This window comes from Phycomyces blakesleeanus (genome assembly GCF_001638985.1).
Source record: "Phycomyces blakesleeanus NRRL 1555(-) unplaced genomic scaffold PHYBLscaffold_2, whole genome shotgun sequence".
Lineage (NCBI taxonomy): Eukaryota > Fungi > Mucoromycota > Mucoromycetes > Mucorales > Phycomycetaceae > Phycomyces > Phycomyces blakesleeanus.
Window position 1 is genome coordinate 679,173 of NW_017265135.1, and position 17,147 is coordinate 696,319.

The following is a 17,147-nucleotide window of genomic DNA, read 5'->3' on the forward strand; positions in this document are numbered from 1 at the left end:
TCTATTGTAAGCCAAACCATGATTAGGCAGCAACCTCATTCTGCAAGTTGTCCCACGCCCAAGCCAGCTCATTTTCAGGGGTTGTCCAAACCAGCTTGTTGTGGTCGTGAAGAAGAGGAAAAAAGAGGGAGTTCTTATTATTCTTATTATCATATTATTCTGGTGAACAAAGGAGGTAAACTAAAATAGACTCCTGTCGCAAGACATGGTGCCACTCTTGGAAAGTCTCTTTGGCCATTGAAAACGAGATTCTAGATAAATGCGTATATACAAATCAAGACTCTAGTTCATGATACCAAATCAACAAGTCAATAGAGTAAAGGTCTACACACAACCAAGTGAAATACAACTTCTTTAGATTTCTGTTTCTCTTACTTTTCTTAATCGACCTTTATTGTTCAATTTTTTTTTGAAAAAAAAAAAGAAGATTTTATTATTACTCTTTTTTTTGGGGGGGTTTGATACAAGACTTGATAAAATACACATCAGGATTCCAATACAATTCGATGACTAATTTTCTTAGGCATTGATAACAGTTCCTCCGTTGGGATGAATAACCTGGCCAGTGATAAATGAAGCACAATCCGAAGCCAGGAAGACAAAAGCAGCAGCCACCTCTGCAGGCTGGGCTGGACGCTTAAAGGGAGGGAAGGAGCCAAAGTTCTGGATCTCTTCCTGAGAAAAGGTGTTGGGAATCAAGGGTGTCCAGACAGGACCAGGAGCCACTGCATTAACACGAATCCGACGGGGTGCTAGCTGCTGTGACAGAGCACGCGTGAATGAGACTACGGCACCCTTTGTTGCAGAATAGTCCACAAGCACATCCATGCCACGGTAAGCAGCAATCGATGCTGTATTGATCACCACACCACCAGCCACCAGATGGTTACAAACCAATTTAGTCATAAAGATTGGACCAAAAACTACAGCCATAAAACAAGTTTTTTTTTTTAAAAAAAAAAAAAACAATATATAGTATTAGCATTATTGTTTCTAGATCCAGCTTGTGTTACTTACCGTTTGTTCGGAAGGTACGCTCGACGGTGTCGGCCACAAGATCCTCGACGCGTAACACCTTGTGTTGCTCTGCTGCATTGTTGACCAGGATATCAATTCGGCCAAAGGTAGCAAGATGAGCATCTAGGATTTCCTGGCAGTTCTTCTCATAACCAATATCCCGTGCGATGAGATGGATTTTGCACTTGCTCTGGGCTTCAATTGTGTTCTTTGTGTACATGGCATCCGCATCCTCCTCTTCGTCACGGTACACAATAGTGATGCCAGCCACGCCTTCTAGCGCGTAAAGGGTTGCAATAGATCGACCGATGCCACTGTCCGCACCTAAAGCAAAGGCAAAGGCAGAGAAAGTTACATTACATTAAACCGTCTGAAAAGTAGGGAAAGAATATTGATGTCTTGTCTGTGTATTTACCTGTAATCAGGGCATACTTCCCCTCCAACTTGCCACTGCCGACATAGGGCTTGAAGCAGGGTTTACCCTTGGAGTCGAAAGCAGGAAGATGCTGGGCCACGGGGGCAGGCTTGAGAACAGAAGCAACACCAGTCTTCTCGTAGGTCAAGTTTTTACGAATGGCATCGAACACATAGACATCTTCTGGGAGTTCGTCGTCAAATCCAAGAGTCATTTTGTTTTATCTTTCTTTGTAGTGTATGAAAAAGGTAGCGATAGAAAAGAGAAAGAGAAAAAATTTAGGATATGATATCTTGGTTTCTTGCTTATTTCTTTTTTGTAAGAATTTTTACTTTGTATTTATATATGATTTCCAGTCAAGGTTTCTGTTACCCTTTTGTAACCATTTTATTGTTTACACAGCAGAGTAGTAGCTAGAAATAGATTTGTTTGACTACGCCTTGTTGTCGTTCACCTGAGGCTGTGTTTGTTGTTACGGCTTTCCCTCCTTTGTTTGAAGAATCCATTTGTGCAGCCTGCCGATCACATACTATTTATTTATCTAGTGTATTTAGCTCTACACAAATAAGCCAACTGGCCATCATGTGTTCAATCTCTCACTCTTAAGCCAGTCGATCAAATAATAATAATGGTAGTGGTAGTAGTAGCAGTTGCTGTAAACGTCATTCGATAGATTCTTTTCTGATCCTTTATCACAAGCAAAGACAAGCCTCTGCAGTGTAAATGTAAATTGATTGGTTTCCTTCTTTTCTTGGATTAAAAAAAAAAGAGGGAAGTGATAAAGGAGCTCCAATGACGCACAGACTACATGCCGAAAGGTCTCTTAATTTCGATTGCAGGAAGTAGCAGAAGAAATATATATAAATCATAAATCATAAAAATTTAGGCGGGCATGGTTTGGATGCGGAGACCAGAAGCGGAATTTCTTTTTTTTTTGATAATTTTTGGCACTTGCTTCAAAATGAAGAGTGACAAGACAATGACCAAATAGGTCAAAAATACATGGGTCAATAGTTGGTAGCAGAGAGAAAAAAGAAAAGACAGCATTGGTTTTCATAGGCTAAGGTTCATATGAAATTACAGCATAATATTTAGCATAATGTATTGGTTCATAAAGACATTCAAAAAGCAAGACCATCTAAGCTTTTACGTTTCTATTCCTCTTTTTATTTTTCTTTTTCTTTTTTAATAAACAAACCAACCAACCAACTAACCGAAGAAAAAAAGAATAATGTTCAAGAAACAAGACAAGAATCAAGTTAAAGCCTTACCTCACTTACCTGGTGGGCCAGCAATGCTACAGCCAAATGGTCCGACTAGCCAGAACATGTCTTCGGGTCAGAACAATCAAGGTTATGCATCTGCTGCCCAAGGTGGCAATGGTGGTCATAATCAGCAAGGCTATCAAGATCGATATGCTCAGCAAGATGGCAACCAAAATATGCAAGACGATGTAAATGGAAGCACACCATGGTACATTCAAGATGCCAAAGTACAGGCTGAAGACGGTGAAGTCCCACCACCTGTCTTTAGCTCCCAGCCCAGAACCTCCATGTCCTTACCGGGCCGTAGAGGCTCAATGCTTCAACAGCAAGTGTGTCGCATGGATTATGGCATTGACCCAGTAAATCTACTTTGCGATCGCCTCTCCACCTGGCGCGTATCAATCAAGACCCTGGTAATTATTACTATTCTTATTATCTCTCAAGATAAATAACATTTAAAAAAATGTATTCTAAATCTTATGAATTTGATAGGTCAAGATGTTCAAAAGCATTCATGATGCAGAATCAAAGAGCTCTAAAGGATACTGCAATGCCAGCAAGAATTTTGCTCTCCCGTCTGAAACAGACCCCAATAAATTTGTCCATTCAGGCGGAATTCAGGATGTCTGGCTGGCATTCAAGAATTACTCACTCGAGGAAGGCACTCTCCGACAGGATTATGTCCATTACATCGAGAGAGCCCTTTTGCCTGGTCTGCGTGGAATTAAGACTGACATCAAGACCATGATTGGCTCTATCCGCAAAGATCCTGAGTTGAGGAACCAGAAACTCTATGACAGCCGTCTTACAGTCGACCGACTGGTCTCCAGACTCGACAAGAATCTCAAGACAATCACCCAAGTGCCCGAGCAAGCTGATCAGATTGGCGACCCACTCTTACTCAGCCAAGGCAAGTAAAATAATAACAATAATAATAATAACTGTTGTTGTTATTATTATTGTGCCAAGCAAAAATAAATAAACAAATAAATAAATAAATAATCAGACTGCATATTCACATTCTGTATTTATCTCTATTAGCCGTAAGACAATCTATCAAGACACTTTATGATCAAGAGAACACCCTCCACGATCAAATGCTCAACCTTCAGCAAGAAGTGTGCGTCTTTGAGCAGAATGTGGTCGAGAGTCTGCGTCTGGTGTTCCAGGAATTCAAAAAATTCCGTCTCGAGAGCAAGATTGACTCCCCCAGCCTCGTGAACGATATCGAAGCTAAATTTAACGCCATACGCCCACAAACCGAATGGAAGGACTTTGTCCAACGCAATCAGTTCAATCTCGTCCGTGAAGACGCGACCTACAAGTCTGACCGCTTGATCAGCTACCCAAACCAAAACCACCATCTTGTCCAGCCAATCAAAGAAGGCCCACTGGAACGCAAATCCGCCTTGCGCAAGTCATGGGTGGAAGGTTTCTACATTCTATCTCCTGGTAAATCTTAAATCTTGAATCTTAAATCTTTAAAAAATTATTATTATTATTATTATTATTATTATTATTGCATATTTATTTACTTATTTACTTATTTTAATTTGTATGTTTCAGCTGGCTTCTTACACGGCTACAAGTCTCCCGATATGTTCTATGAGGACCCTATGAACCCCGAGAGCACTGTGTTCTTGCCACGTACTAAATTTAGTACCGATAATACCGACGAAGACGGAACCTTTGAGCTGCGTGGCAAGGATGCCCAGGTTACTCTCGGGCTTGAGAAGACATTTATCTTTAGAGCGATCAATGACCGCGATCTCAACAGATGGCTCAAAAATATCACGCAATGCATGGAACGCTATAAGCCAATGCCTATGCTCCCAGGCCCAGAATATAGCGATGAGTCGTCCATGGCTGGCTATCAACAAAACAACCGGGATTCTCGATACATGGGATCTAACAATCAACAAGGCCAGAATCAACAGGCATATCAAAATGGTCAATACCAGAAGCAACAACAACAACAACAGAACAACAACTCTAATGCTCGGTATCAACAAACCGAGCCACGCCAGCAAGTATCAAACAGTGCTAATGATAGAGGTGGATATGTCTCTAATGCCCAGCAGGAAGGAAACTCGTATCACAGAACAGCTCAATACACTGAGGAAAACTATCCAGTCAGAGGAACATCAGCATACTCAGAAACAAGACATGGTGGTCAGAATGTTGGTCAGACAGCCAGACAGAATAACGCTGGTCACCGACAACAGGGTTCTCAGAATGTCAGTATGGATACTACAGCCGCTACAATCTCTACTGCCCAGACTCCAGATGAACGCACGGCTACCTTTAGTCCTTTCCTAACCGATCGCTTTGACCAGTCACCACCAGCACCACCCAAGAAGGAAGAGATTGATGAAGAACAATCCTTGACTGAAGATGGTGATGAGCATTACACCAGCTCAGAAGAGCTAGGATCCCAGACAATGGACGATAATGACGATAACTGGGATACACTTCCCGATGACGGTAGAGCAGCCACCACCAATAACACCACTAATACTACTACTACTACCCAAAAACATTCTTGCCAGCCTCAGATTGTTGAACCTCAAAATGCCACCGAAGACCAAGGGGTATTCAAGCGTTACTTGGGCATCTAAAATTCAACGATTGCATTACAAATGTACTCTGTTGTTTTCCTTTTTTCCACCATTAATAATTACATATAATAATAACAATTTTAATAATAATTTTAATAGTAATAGTAATAGTAATAGTAATAGTAATAGTAATAGTAATAGTAATAGTAATAGTAATAGTAATAGTAATAGTAATAGTGATAGTAATAGTGATAGCGATAATAGCGATAATTATAATATTAATAATACTAATACTAATAAAAAAAATTGTACTAAAAAGATGTTGCATATATTTGGTGTTCAATTGACAAAAAAAAAGAAATTTAATGGCTTTATTGATGATAGCAAACAAAGAGAGTGAGTGAGAAATAGAAGAAAAGAAATCTCACCAAAGAACAAAAAAAAATATGTATATAGAAAACCCTTTCTAAAAAGAAACATAAAACAAAAAACAATATATATAAAAACAGGCTTTCTTCATGTATTTCTTTTGTCTTGTCTTGTCTGTTTGTTTTTTCTTTTCTTTTTTTTTTACTCTTCTTCTTCTAACAAAAATAGCACCAATTTTCGTAATTAAATGAAGAAGAGAAAGGTTGCGTTTATGCATGTGCTTGTGTTTGTGGTTGTGGTTGTGGTTGTACGGATTTTGGCGGGGTGGGTTTAATAATGGCTGTTGATAAGGAGAGAGCGAATTGAATGGAATGGAATAAAAGTGAAGTGAAGGATAGAGAGAGAGAGAGTCTGTGTGTGTGTGTGGGATTTCACCATGATCATCATCTTATGGCTTGGGGATACGCAATGTCTTACTAATCATCAGAGTACCACTCAAAGCATACACAAGAACAAGCGGATGAAACTCCCAGTCTTCTCCAAATGTGATGAGCTGTCCAGGTAAAGCTTCGAGGTACTTATCATTCGACAAAAAGTACGCAAAGAGTGCAATGATAGTGAGCGAGGTTGGTATCGGTGTGCCCTCAAAGTAAGAGATCTTTCCAGTGTCGTCTTTTGGTGCCATAGCTACTGTAGCATTGTATCTTGCAAGACGAGCAATACCACAGCATACAAAGTACGTCAATACAGCTGTGTCCAAGAAGGTTTGCATACCGACTATATCCACAACAACAACAACAACAACAACAACAACAACAACAATGAATAAAAAGTATTATTATATCAGTCCCTTTTTTTTCTTTTTTCTTCTTTTTCATCTTCTTTTAATGTTACTTTCTAGTGTCCAGACATTTGTACCCCTTCCACTTTTCTCAATTGGCTCCAATATACTTACTTGCATAGGCTAAGGCAGCTGGTGCCATACCGAATGAGATCTACAAATTATCAACTTGTGTGAATCAGACATTCCTGATTTCATTTGTTGTCATGCACTTACCAAATCTGCCAAACTGTCCAACTCTTGTCCCAAGAGGGACGAGTTATTCCGCCAGCGTGCCACCCGTCCGTCAAAAAAGTCGAACAAGAGACCAAAGGGCATGAAACACATTGCCCGGTAAAGGTCAGCGGCGTCATTCGTCACAAGATATCGCATAGAAGCAAACACAGACTGTACTCCACAAACTCCATTCATCAATGTGATGATATCTGCAATGTAGAAATTTCTGTACTTTTGTTGTCAATTGTCTTGTCATTCTTTCTCTTCCTCCTTTTTCTTTTAATTATTATATATATATGTATATATATTTAAAAAAAAAGGGAAAGAGGGCATTTAAGGGTTCAACCTACCGGACCATTGAGAAATGGACAGATTTCGGGCTTTTTGGACCGTCAGTCTCTTTAATGACCTTAATGGTTTCGATTGTTTTGTTGTCCTTGCTTGCTGGCGACATTGTTCTCTTGATAAGGCTTACTTTGTACCCCGTTCTTAGCCTTTTTGTGCCAAAAGAAAAAAGAAAAAAAAAAGTCTTACGTCTCAGCATGTGACTGTCCTGGAAGAAAGATTGGCGCCTGGGGGGTGAGTTGGGTTGGGGGTGGGAGAGGGGACAAAAAAAAAAGTATATGAGTGGGTGAGTGAGTGAGTTTGAGGGGAGTGTGGAAAGTTAAAGTCGGGTTCGATTGATAAATTTCAGGACTAACAAACAAAATTCACGCATATTTATATATAAAATTGACCTTGGGAACAAAATACAAAAATAAATAAAAAAAAAGATCAACCATTTCTCTCTAGTAATTTATATGTATATATATATATGTGTGTGTGTGTGTTGCGTTTATTGGTAAAAATATTTGCATATCACTCAATTGCTTAGCTTTGAGACTCAAGACCTTCAAGTAGCCCGAAGCATTGTCACTAAAATATTTTTTAAAAAAAATTATCAATTATACAATACAATACAATGTATACTAAATATATATATATATTATATCTTCAAAAATCAAACATACACACACACATACCAGAATTAAAATACTCAAATGGATCCGATTGGGAGTCTGTGACTGGTCCTGCCTCTTCATTTCCTGATTGACTCCTGCTGTCTTCTAGATCAAGACTAACGCTCTCCTTTAATGCCTTGAAATGAACTGCGTCTACAGCGTTGGATTTGGATGGTACAATTGGCGGCCGCATATGTCGCAAGAGCGCAAAGTTTACTGGCTTAAAGAACGCATGGGATTTGACTTCACTCGCGCCTGCACGAGCCCCAAGTCTCTTTTTGTCGTTTTTGTTCAAGAGTTTTCGAATACATGCCTTACATTGGCTTGAAATTCCAGGGCTGGTTCGGTAAGGATTAGAAGTCAAGTCCGGGAATTCAACGTTGCGTTTTAGGATCAATTCGAAAGTGTCGTTACGAGTGGCACCCTTAAAAGGAGTAAAGCTAAACTATAAACAGTTGTGTGATCATCAACAAAGTTTAGTCTCGAAGACTATGTCTATATATATATGTGTGTGTATATATTGGCGGGAGAATAATAATAATAATAATAATTATAACTGTATGCAAATTCTTACCAGCATTTCATAAAGAAGAATACCTAATGTCCACCAATCAACTGTGCTAGAGTGTCCATTCCCTCTTATCACCTCAGGAGCCAGATATTCTATTTATCTGGTTAGGTCCCAATAAGTGTTGTTTGTTGGACTAATAAACTTGTATTTGACCTTATTTTATCTGGCTTACCCTCTGTTCCGACGAATGAATTGGTCCTTAGATTTGTACAAGATCTAGTGTCCAACATTGGTTGTTGCTATTCAAATGGCAACAACAACAACAACAACAACAACAATAGTCCAATATCCGTATTAGTACATTTCTTCTTTTGGTCAGGTACAATGTGTTACTACTACTTACAAAGAATGGGGAACTAGGCTTGACCATCGTCGGTGGACCCGCTGCCGGTGCTTGGATAGACAGATCAAAATCTGAGAGCATCAAATGTCCAGACTCGTGTAAGAGAATGTCTAAAAACCAAAACACATGCGTACATACATACACACATTCGTCATCGTATTCCTTTTGTTCGTTCAGTCGATTGGAAAATAAAGGTCTTTTTTTTTTGAAAAGAAAAAAAAATTACGTTACTTTCTGGTTTGAGATCACGAAACACGATTCCCATAAGATGAAGGTATTCTAATGCAGCCACAACTTCTGCTGCATAAAATCTTGCTTCATGTTCTTCAAGAACACGTCCTGGTCGTTGTTGCAAAGCTATTTTGTTTATATAGATCAATTGAATTAATTGAGTGAAATTGAATCATGATATCCAAATAAGAAGAAGAAAAAGAAGAAAAAGAAGAAGAAAAGAACCCCACAAAAAAAAATATGTATATAAAAATATAGCGTACCTCTAAAAAATTCACCTCCTACACAAAATTCAAGGCATAGGTACAAGTGATCATTACTTTGGAACGAATGATAAAGTGGTACAATGAAGGGGTGGTTTGCAGTAGATAAAATGGCCTGCTCGGCCATTGCTCGTTTGATCTTGTTACGGTTGATCATTTCCTTTTTTGACAATACTGTACATTCCAAAAGCAAATTAAGTATTAAATGAAGGGCTGTCAATTTAAATCATTGTTGAAATCCCTGGTAACGCTCTTTTACAAAAGCAATATATATATATATATATGTGTAGTGATAAAACTTACCCTTCAGGGCATAAAGCTTATCGGTTTCCTTTTGTTTTACAAGGTACACACGACCAACATTGCCTCGGCCTAATAATCTGAGCTTGATAAAACTATCAGGTCCAACTTTAGCATCCTCTTTTTGAACTGAATATGAAGATCGAATAGGGTCTGCACTTGTCGATGGACTCGGATAAGACTTTATTGAGCTTTTGGTCGAGTTGCTTGCCTGAGGCGATGTATTAGTGCCAAAATATGTATTTGTGTCTGGCTCAGACATCACCCTCCGAAGGCCAAGCGAGGCTGAAGGTGGAAGACTCAGTAGATCTTTTGCTGCTGATGACGACGATGATGATGATGACGATGACGAGAGATCTCGGGTGGGATGACTCATGCCGAGCCTTGCAGAAAACGCCTGCTTGGGTTGATATGAGGGTGCAGGTGATGAAGGAGAAGACATGGTCGAATTCATTAAGAGAAGAAGAATATAGAAACAAAATACACACACACAAAAGAAGAAGAAGAAGAAGAAAACCCACACTATAGATCTTTTTTTTTGTCTTTATGATAATCATTTGTTCGGGGGTCACACAACAAAAGAAAAAGGATCCCCGCACTAGTTAGTTAGTTAGTTAGTTAATTAGTCTATTCGTCCTCTTGAAAGGATAAGGCAATGATCGCCTTCTTTTGCTTCTTTTGTTTCTTTTGGGATTTTGTCTTATCCTCTTCAGTGTCTTTGTCCTCTGCCTTTCGTTTGACCTTATCCTTGCTGTCCTTATCCGTACTCTTGACTGGCTTCTTCTTGCGAGCACAGAACAATACTCTGCCAGTCTCATCAACAGCAGCCTTTTCTTTCTTTTCGTCCTTTTCTCCTTCTTCTTCATAATCTGAAGCGTCCTTGTGAACCTCTATGTTTTATATAATATATTTGAATTTTTGTAATTAAATTTTTATATTTATATTTTATATTTTATATTTTATATTTGTATTTTTTGGTATGGTTTGACAAGATCAATTCAATTCAATTCAAGCTACTTGATATTGACGTGAAATATTACCTTTTCCGCTGTCATCAAATGTCACGACTTGAGCACCGTCTAATTCATCATAATCTGCATCATCATCACCATCTTCGTAATCCAGAAACTTCTTCATCGCCTGCTCTTTCTCTTCCTGTCTTCCCTTCATTCTCGCCAGAAAAGGAGGTTCTTTGTGTACATATGTTAACCCCTTGGACACCTGGTGGGGAGTTGGATCCTTTGGCATTATATATATATATATATATATATATATATCTTGGGTTAATTCTTTAGTGTACCAAGTTTCTTTTTTGAAAAAAATCACAAAAGAAAGTCTTATATATTTTATTTGGACAAGCTGAAAATGTGTGACGTAATGGTGTACCTTTTTTTATATATACATATCTATGTATATCTACATATGCATTTCTATTATTTCCTCTCTTAAAAGAAGAAAGCGTATGTATTAGTTAGTTGAGGCATTAAAAATGGTTTGTGTATATTAATATTAACTCAACTTTTGTGATTGAGCACTTCCTCTGAATGTCAAGAAGAAGGGAAAAAAGGCACAGCTGAAAACAAGTCACGGCACTTAAACTTCCATAGTGATAATAATAATTATAGGGATGTTGCAATACACGCATTGTCCAACTTTGAACTCTAGCCTAATAAACATACCAATCGCTTAATTGTGAGCAGTTGGATATACATATATCAGAGGGAGCTCTTGTTTTCTTTTATAGGAACAAAAGGAAAAATCAAACTCAAATGTGTAGAGAGACTTGATAAACTTTTGTAAGATATATATAATTCAAGAAAGAGGTAAAACTATCAAAGCAGTATGGATCTAATTGCTACCGTTTCCCACCATAGGCGATAATAATTCAAAGTACTTGAGATCTTCAAATTTAGTTAATTCCCATGAAAACCACTCTTTTGTTTTTCTTTAAATGTATATATATATATATATTTAAAATTTATACATGTAAACTGTACAGATCATTGGCTAATGTTAGCCGCATTGAAAGTTTAAAGCAAAGTTTTGTACTGTGGGATTACGAGTTTTTTGCAAATTTCCCCCACAGTGCAACAACAAGGTAACCGTGGGAAAAATAAAACCATCTTGGTGTTCCTCGATATAAGGGAACCTGTTGAGACAATACAAAGTTTCTCCTTTGTCACTCTTTTTTCTTCTTTTTCTTCTTCTTTGTCTTTGTCTTTCTCATGTCTCTTTCTGTACTCTTCAGAACACTCTCCGTCAGACCTTCTCAGTTGTGCGTTTCTCGCGCTGTTGGTGGTCAGTGCAAGTCTCACTGCTCTAACCACCAGTGCAGGTCTGGCTGCTGTACCCATAAATGTACACCTGCTTGCACTAGCCATCGTCTTTTTTCCACCGCACTACCAAGTAAGAGAAACATGCATGTATATATATGTATACTGACACTATCTTTTAGATGTACGTTTTATAGGAATATTTTCATAAAGAATATATGTATGAAGAAGGAAAAGTTTGATAGTAAAATTGACTTTAACCGTGTCTGTATATATATACCTATATGCATATAGGCAAACCGAAGCAAGACAGTTGGATTCATCGGTCTTGGTCAAATGGTAATGTATATATATATATATATATATAAAGGCTATTTTTTGTTGTTGTTATTTTCGAATACACTCCACTTCTCTTCCCATTTCTATTCAACAGGATCAATCACTCACTCTTCGATCTTTTTCTTGCCTTTATTTGTAGGGTTATGGTATGGCCAACAATCTGGCTACAAAATCAATCGATCCATTGTTGGTCTATGATGTGAACCAAGACGCGGTCCAGAAATTTATCGAGACTCATCCCAACGCCCGAGCAGCCTCTAGTCCAGGAGATATTGCAGAACAGGCTGCGACTGTCATCACTATGCTCCCAGAGTCTAGTCATGTCGAGAGTGTGTACAAGGCAATGAGGGATGCGGTTGACAAAGACAGTATTCTGGTTGACTCTAGTACAATTGATGCGGATGTTTCTCGCCGGGTTGCCGCAGATATTATGAGCAAGAATGCTACTGCTTTTGATGCTCCTGTTAGTGGTGGTAGGTGTTTATTTATTTATTTATTATTATTATTATATATGCATAAATCCGTGTCTCGTTCCCCTACTTTTTGTGTATGAGAATACGGTGCTTGTTTATTTTTACTAACATTTATGATGACTATAATGACCATATAAAAATATAAAATATAAAACAAATAGGTACTCTGGGCGCTAATGCAGGCACACTGACTTTTATGGTTGGTGCCCCGTCCCTGGAAAGCTTTGAAAAAGTAAAGCCGGTTCTTTGTCATATGGGCCACAACGTTGTGTACTGTGGCTGCAATGGGTCCGGGCAGGTAGCTAAGCTTTGCAACAACATGCTTCTCGGCATTTCGATGATCGGTGTCTCCGAGGCCATGCTGCTCGGCACCCGTCTTGGTATGGACGCTCACCTTTTGGCTTCGATCCTGAACACTTCTACTGGTCGGTGCTGGAGTTCAGATACATACAACCCACATCCTGGTGTCATTCCTACCGCACCGTCCGGCAAGGACTACAAGGGTGGGTTCAGCAACAAGCTGATGGCCAAGGATCTTCGGATTGCCATGAAAGCTGCCAAAGACGCATCTGCCGATCCGGTGCTTGGAACTGTGGCAGCACAGATCTACAACCAGCTGTCGGTCACAAAAGATTTTGACTCGTTAGACTTTTCGAGTGTGTACAAGGTATATTTTAAAAATAAAATAGATAGATAAATAGATAGATAGATAGATAGATATCGGTGCATTGGAAATGGAATTATTGTTATTTTATTCCTATAAGATTTAAGGTTTCTTTGTTTTCTGACCAATCTATTTTATTATTGTTTTGGCTCTTCTTCTGTAGTGGATGCAAACTCACCCAGAAACAAAGGCTGTAAAATCATAGACTAAAACAATTATGTATATTTCATACATATAAATTATATATATTATATATTAGGGGGTTTCATTATTATCTGTTTTAGATTTTATTTTATCTTTCTGGGATTGAAAAACACTAATTATTGGCTGGTAAAAATCTCTCAAAAAATAAAATCTCAAAACTTGGCTTGATAATTTTAAGATTTTATTTTATTTTTGACTTTGCATTTTTATTCAAATATTACAAATAACAAAAAGCATTACTTTACTCATATTTTCTGTCTATTTTGATAGAAGTAGTACATTATATTATTTAATATGTCTTAAATATGCTTATTCAAAGACTTTTCATAAATTTTAGCCCATCAGTAGCTTTATGTAAACAGTAAATACATCTAGAATAATAAACAAAAAAAAGTGATTTTTTAAAAGACTTTATACATTAAATTAGCTAACATGAGGGGGGTTCAGTAATATATTTTTATATTCATTATTATTGGTTAGAGCTTAAAGCTCAGAAAAAATAAAATAAAATCTAAAACAGATAATGAAACCCCCTATTATATATTCTTCTTTTCTTTGGCGTACACTCTAAAATCAATTTTATATGGATTATATACAAAGCAGCACCAGCAGAACATACTTTACAATTGGGGGACAAAAACGTGAGGGGATAGGATAGGAAAGATTGGTAAGATGTGTGTGTGTGTGTGTGAGAGAGAGAGGGGGGAGGAAATGTTAAGGGTACAAGGTAGAGAAGAAGAAAAAAATATTTGTGAAGATTTGACGGTCAAGGACATGATACAGAAGAGAGATTCCGGTTGAGACTTGTAGTGAAGAAGAACATTGCCGGTGACATGAATAAAATTAGCCAAGCCAATAGAGTATTGTTGTATATATATATATCTTTCTTCTGTTCGCTCGCTTGTTTTGCTGTTGTTTTTCTTTATATATATATATATATAAAGGCTTCTACTAGTTCGACAAACGTGCGTTGAGAATCCACTTGAAATACTCGTATACACTCCAGCTGATGGCAGCGCTGGGCATGTGTGTCAATACTCGTGGTCTGAAACCTCTAAAGAATCCTTTTAACCCAAAGCGTTCCTTGATAATCAATGCAGCTTCCACAAGGCCCTTTGTGTTGCGAATGTATGGGTCGTGATGGCTTCCACGGGTCTGAAGAAGGGTCTTTATGACGTCAAGAGGTGTAGTTATCGAAGATGCAAAGGCACCTGCCAAACCGCCTGCGATGACATGTGTCTTTGGATCGTATTCACCACTTGGGTTGAGCGTCTTTCGGAAATACTCGTAGGTCGCGAATTGGATGGATTGGAAAGGAATCGACATGGTCAACGTGGTCGGGAGTGAGACGTAAAAGGCAATTGCGCCCTCTTTAGTGTACACTTGACGAGCACATTCTCTAACCGTTCGGTACACAGAATCCTTGAGTTGCATTCTCTGTTTAATTACTACAAGGACAATCGACATGGTGGTTAATATAGATAAAGACATAAGACAGGAACATTAATACACCTATACACACACGTGTGTATATACACCGTGTTCTGATTACTATAATTGTTGATTATGTACCATCAAATGGATTCATGAGTGCGTCGTGAGCAAGTGTAGCACATGCACCAGCAGCAGCAGAGGCGAGAGGTTGGTGACCGTCTTTATTGGCACCGAGAAAATCTTTACAAAACTCGTAGGTACCAAAATGTAAGGCGTGTGCAGGCCCAGCACCCATCACGACTGAAGTGACACCTCGCCACAGATTGCTGTGGGTGGATCTTATTGTGCTGGCTGGGATCTGTAGTGGATTGGATATTGTGGTTGCTGTTATTGTTGCTGTTGCTGTTGCTGTTGCTGTTGCTGAGAGTGGACTGACGAGAGCGACTGGCTTGGAACTTTGGATGACCTGCATTCTGGTCTAACAGGGGGGGTAGAACATAATAGAAAAGGGTGGGGGAAAAATATCATCAGAATATCATATCGGTCTCGCGTTTTCGTGGCGAGACTACCTTGATGCTGTCGACAGGATACATAGCACAATGCTCGGCTATACCAGCAAGAGCACCTGCAAGAGCGTTATGTGCCATGGTTGTGTTACTGCCTAATGATTCGTAGTCGTACTCGTCGTCCATAGTGAGCAAACAGGGAGAAAGAAAAGAGAAAGAAGAACTAAAGATATGGAACAGATGGGATTTTAAAAATAAAAAATAAAAAATAAAAATAAAAATAATAAAAAAAAATGATAGGAACAGCGCTCAAATCATGAGAACCCAATAAACATAGACCCTGCCAGCCATGTTTCTTTGCCAATAACCCATTTTTTTCCCCTCTTTTCAAGCCAGCCAGATAAAAACAAATCAATGGCTCTGGGTGGCTTACTGTGGTTGGGGTCGGGATATCAAAATGATAATATATCAAATATTATATTAGGGACCTTGGTGAGACGATAAGAGACATTTAGGCGCCGAGTTACCAAATATGGATTTCTATCAAACATTTTCTGTCGGAATATCATGTCTCAAACATAGTATATATTTGGTAATAATTGCCTGTCGGAAAAGGAGTAGTACTAAGCTCACGAACGCTGCTTCATATAATTAAGCTAATGAAAGATTCGTTAACTTTTATTAAATAATAGTCATCTTTTTCTTGATATTATGTTAGAAAAAAAAATTAATATTAACTTTGTTAAAATAATGAAAAAAAATAAGTAGAGAAAAGTATACTGAAGGGATGCTTATATTCTTACATGCATACGTTAAAATTACAACTATTAATATTTTTAAGCTTAATTTTTTCGTGAGTTTGGCAACAAAGAAATAATACAACATGATTGGTCTATTATGTTTTACAATGTTTGAAAAATTTATCAAACATTCGCGTTTTTCACGCCCAGATTTCTTTATACGAATGATTTAAACTCCTCTAAATGTTTTACAAGGTTTCACCAAGGTCTCTATTTAAGGCTCTCTTTGCAAACAAATCTTATAATCTGTTACTTCTTTATTTCTTTATCTTGCTTTGTCTCTTGAACCCCCCTCAAGGCGTCTTTATATATATACGCTATTAAGCCGCTATCTTATTTTCTGTATTTTTGCTTGTACAAGGCATACAATCAAGTATATACCTAATCTTTACAGGGCATATTTCTTCCAAGATATCTTCATTTAATTTTAATTTAATTTTACTTCGTATATAGTATAGTATATATGTATATGTGATAAGATTGCGGCTAAATTTCTACATCTAAAGAATTCGGCAGCACGGGACATGGATACACAATGTTGAAAAGAACAATTTTGCTTTTTATCAGATTCTCAGCCAAATTCTCGATCATCAGTGAATATGAACAAAATAGAAGCGACGCTCTTATTATTATTTTCTGTCTTTGGCGTATAAATAATTTTCCCGATTAAATAACATTGTTTTGTTTTTTAGTGACAATAGACATGTTCATCTTTACTGTTTAATATACATCTGTGTGTGTGTTTTTTTTTTTTTTTAGCTTACACAAATCACTCCGAATGTTATACTTGTACGCAGCATGCTTTTTATTTTATTTTTCTCAATCTGATAAGCGACCTTTATGCATTCGGAATTTTCAAATATTTTTTCAAATGTCGGGTACTACATTGTCTTTGTCACACCAGATTAAATTGATCAAATTTTCAAATCTGCTTATATATATAATCGGACATGTAATATAACTAAAATTACAAGCGGTAATAGAGACCTTGGTGAAACCTTGTAAAACATTTGGAGAAGTTTAAATCATTCGTATAAGGAGATCTGGGCGTGAAAAATGCGAAT

The 17,147-nt window shown here is 37.8% G+C and overlaps 7 protein-coding genes across 7 annotated transcripts; 2 read left to right on the forward strand and 5 right to left on the reverse strand.

Moving 5' to 3' along the window:
- Positions 1 to 396: 396 nt before the first annotated feature.
- Positions 397 to 1,734, reverse strand: PHYBLDRAFT_179059 (hypothetical protein). The gene is made up of 3 exons (XM_018438095.1): positions 1,433 to 1,734; positions 1,018 to 1,341; positions 397 to 923 (listed from the first exon to the last, which is right to left on the reverse strand). The coding sequence occupies exons 1-3, from the start codon at positions 1,644 to 1,646 to the stop codon at positions 520 to 522; spliced, it is 942 nt and encodes a 313-aa protein (XP_018297322.1). The 5' UTR covers positions 1,647 to 1,734; the 3' UTR covers positions 397 to 519.
- A 929-nt stretch (positions 1,735 to 2,663) lies between these two features.
- Positions 2,664 to 5,315, forward strand: PHYBLDRAFT_58331 (hypothetical protein; the record flags this gene model as incomplete). The annotated part of the gene is made up of 4 exons (XM_018440298.1): positions 2,664 to 3,110; positions 3,190 to 3,611; positions 3,704 to 4,149; positions 4,264 to 5,315. 4 exons carry the CDS (start codon positions 2,664 to 2,666, stop codon positions 5,313 to 5,315), a joined length of 2,367 nt encoding a protein of 788 aa, XP_018297323.1.
- A 297-nt stretch (positions 5,316 to 5,612) lies between these two features.
- On the reverse strand, positions 5,613 to 7,110 carry PHYBLDRAFT_121096 (hypothetical protein). Its single transcript, XM_018428782.1, has 4 exons — positions 7,032 to 7,110; positions 6,682 to 6,907; positions 6,580 to 6,619; positions 5,613 to 6,401 (listed from the first exon to the last, which is right to left on the reverse strand). The coding sequence occupies exons 1-4, from the start codon at positions 7,037 to 7,039 to the stop codon at positions 6,073 to 6,075; spliced, it is 603 nt and encodes a 200-aa protein (XP_018297324.1). The 5' UTR covers positions 7,040 to 7,110; the 3' UTR covers positions 5,613 to 6,072.
- Positions 7,111 to 7,704: 594 nt separating this feature from the next.
- On the reverse strand, positions 7,705 to 9,685 carry PHYBLDRAFT_97442 (hypothetical protein; the record flags this gene model as incomplete). The annotated part of the gene is made up of 7 exons (XM_018444021.1): positions 7,705 to 8,127; positions 8,257 to 8,345; positions 8,426 to 8,492; positions 8,597 to 8,706; positions 8,828 to 8,953; positions 9,091 to 9,264; positions 9,394 to 9,685. Coding segments are annotated over 7 exons (1,281 nt in total), but the record flags the coding sequence as incomplete, so codon positions are not given.
- Positions 9,686 to 10,017: 332 nt separating this feature from the next.
- On the reverse strand, positions 10,018 to 10,638 carry PHYBLDRAFT_139319 (hypothetical protein; the record flags this gene model as incomplete). The annotated part of the gene is made up of 2 exons (XM_018430196.1): positions 10,018 to 10,280; positions 10,431 to 10,638. The coding sequence occupies 2 exons, from the start codon at positions 10,636 to 10,638 to the stop codon at positions 10,018 to 10,020; spliced, it is 471 nt and encodes a 156-aa protein (XP_018297326.1).
- A 977-nt stretch (positions 10,639 to 11,615) lies between these two features.
- PHYBLDRAFT_154111 (hypothetical protein) lies at positions 11,616 to 13,172 on the forward strand (the record flags this gene model as incomplete). The annotated part of the gene is made up of 5 exons (XM_018433298.1): positions 11,616 to 11,796; positions 11,846 to 11,847; positions 11,958 to 12,002; positions 12,142 to 12,475; positions 12,637 to 13,172. The coding sequence occupies 5 exons, from the start codon at positions 11,616 to 11,618 to the stop codon at positions 13,170 to 13,172; spliced, it is 1,098 nt and encodes a 365-aa protein (XP_018297327.1).
- A 332-nt stretch (positions 13,173 to 13,504) lies between these two features.
- PHYBLDRAFT_129857 (hypothetical protein) lies at positions 13,505 to 15,472 on the reverse strand (the record flags this gene model as incomplete). Its single annotated transcript, XM_018429314.1, has 3 exons — positions 13,505 to 14,791; positions 14,916 to 15,255; positions 15,347 to 15,472. The coding sequence occupies 3 exons, from the start codon at positions 15,467 to 15,469 to the stop codon at positions 14,295 to 14,297; spliced, it is 960 nt and encodes a 319-aa protein (XP_018297328.1). The 3' UTR covers positions 13,505 to 14,294.
- Positions 15,473 to 17,147: the final 1,675 nt, after the last annotated feature.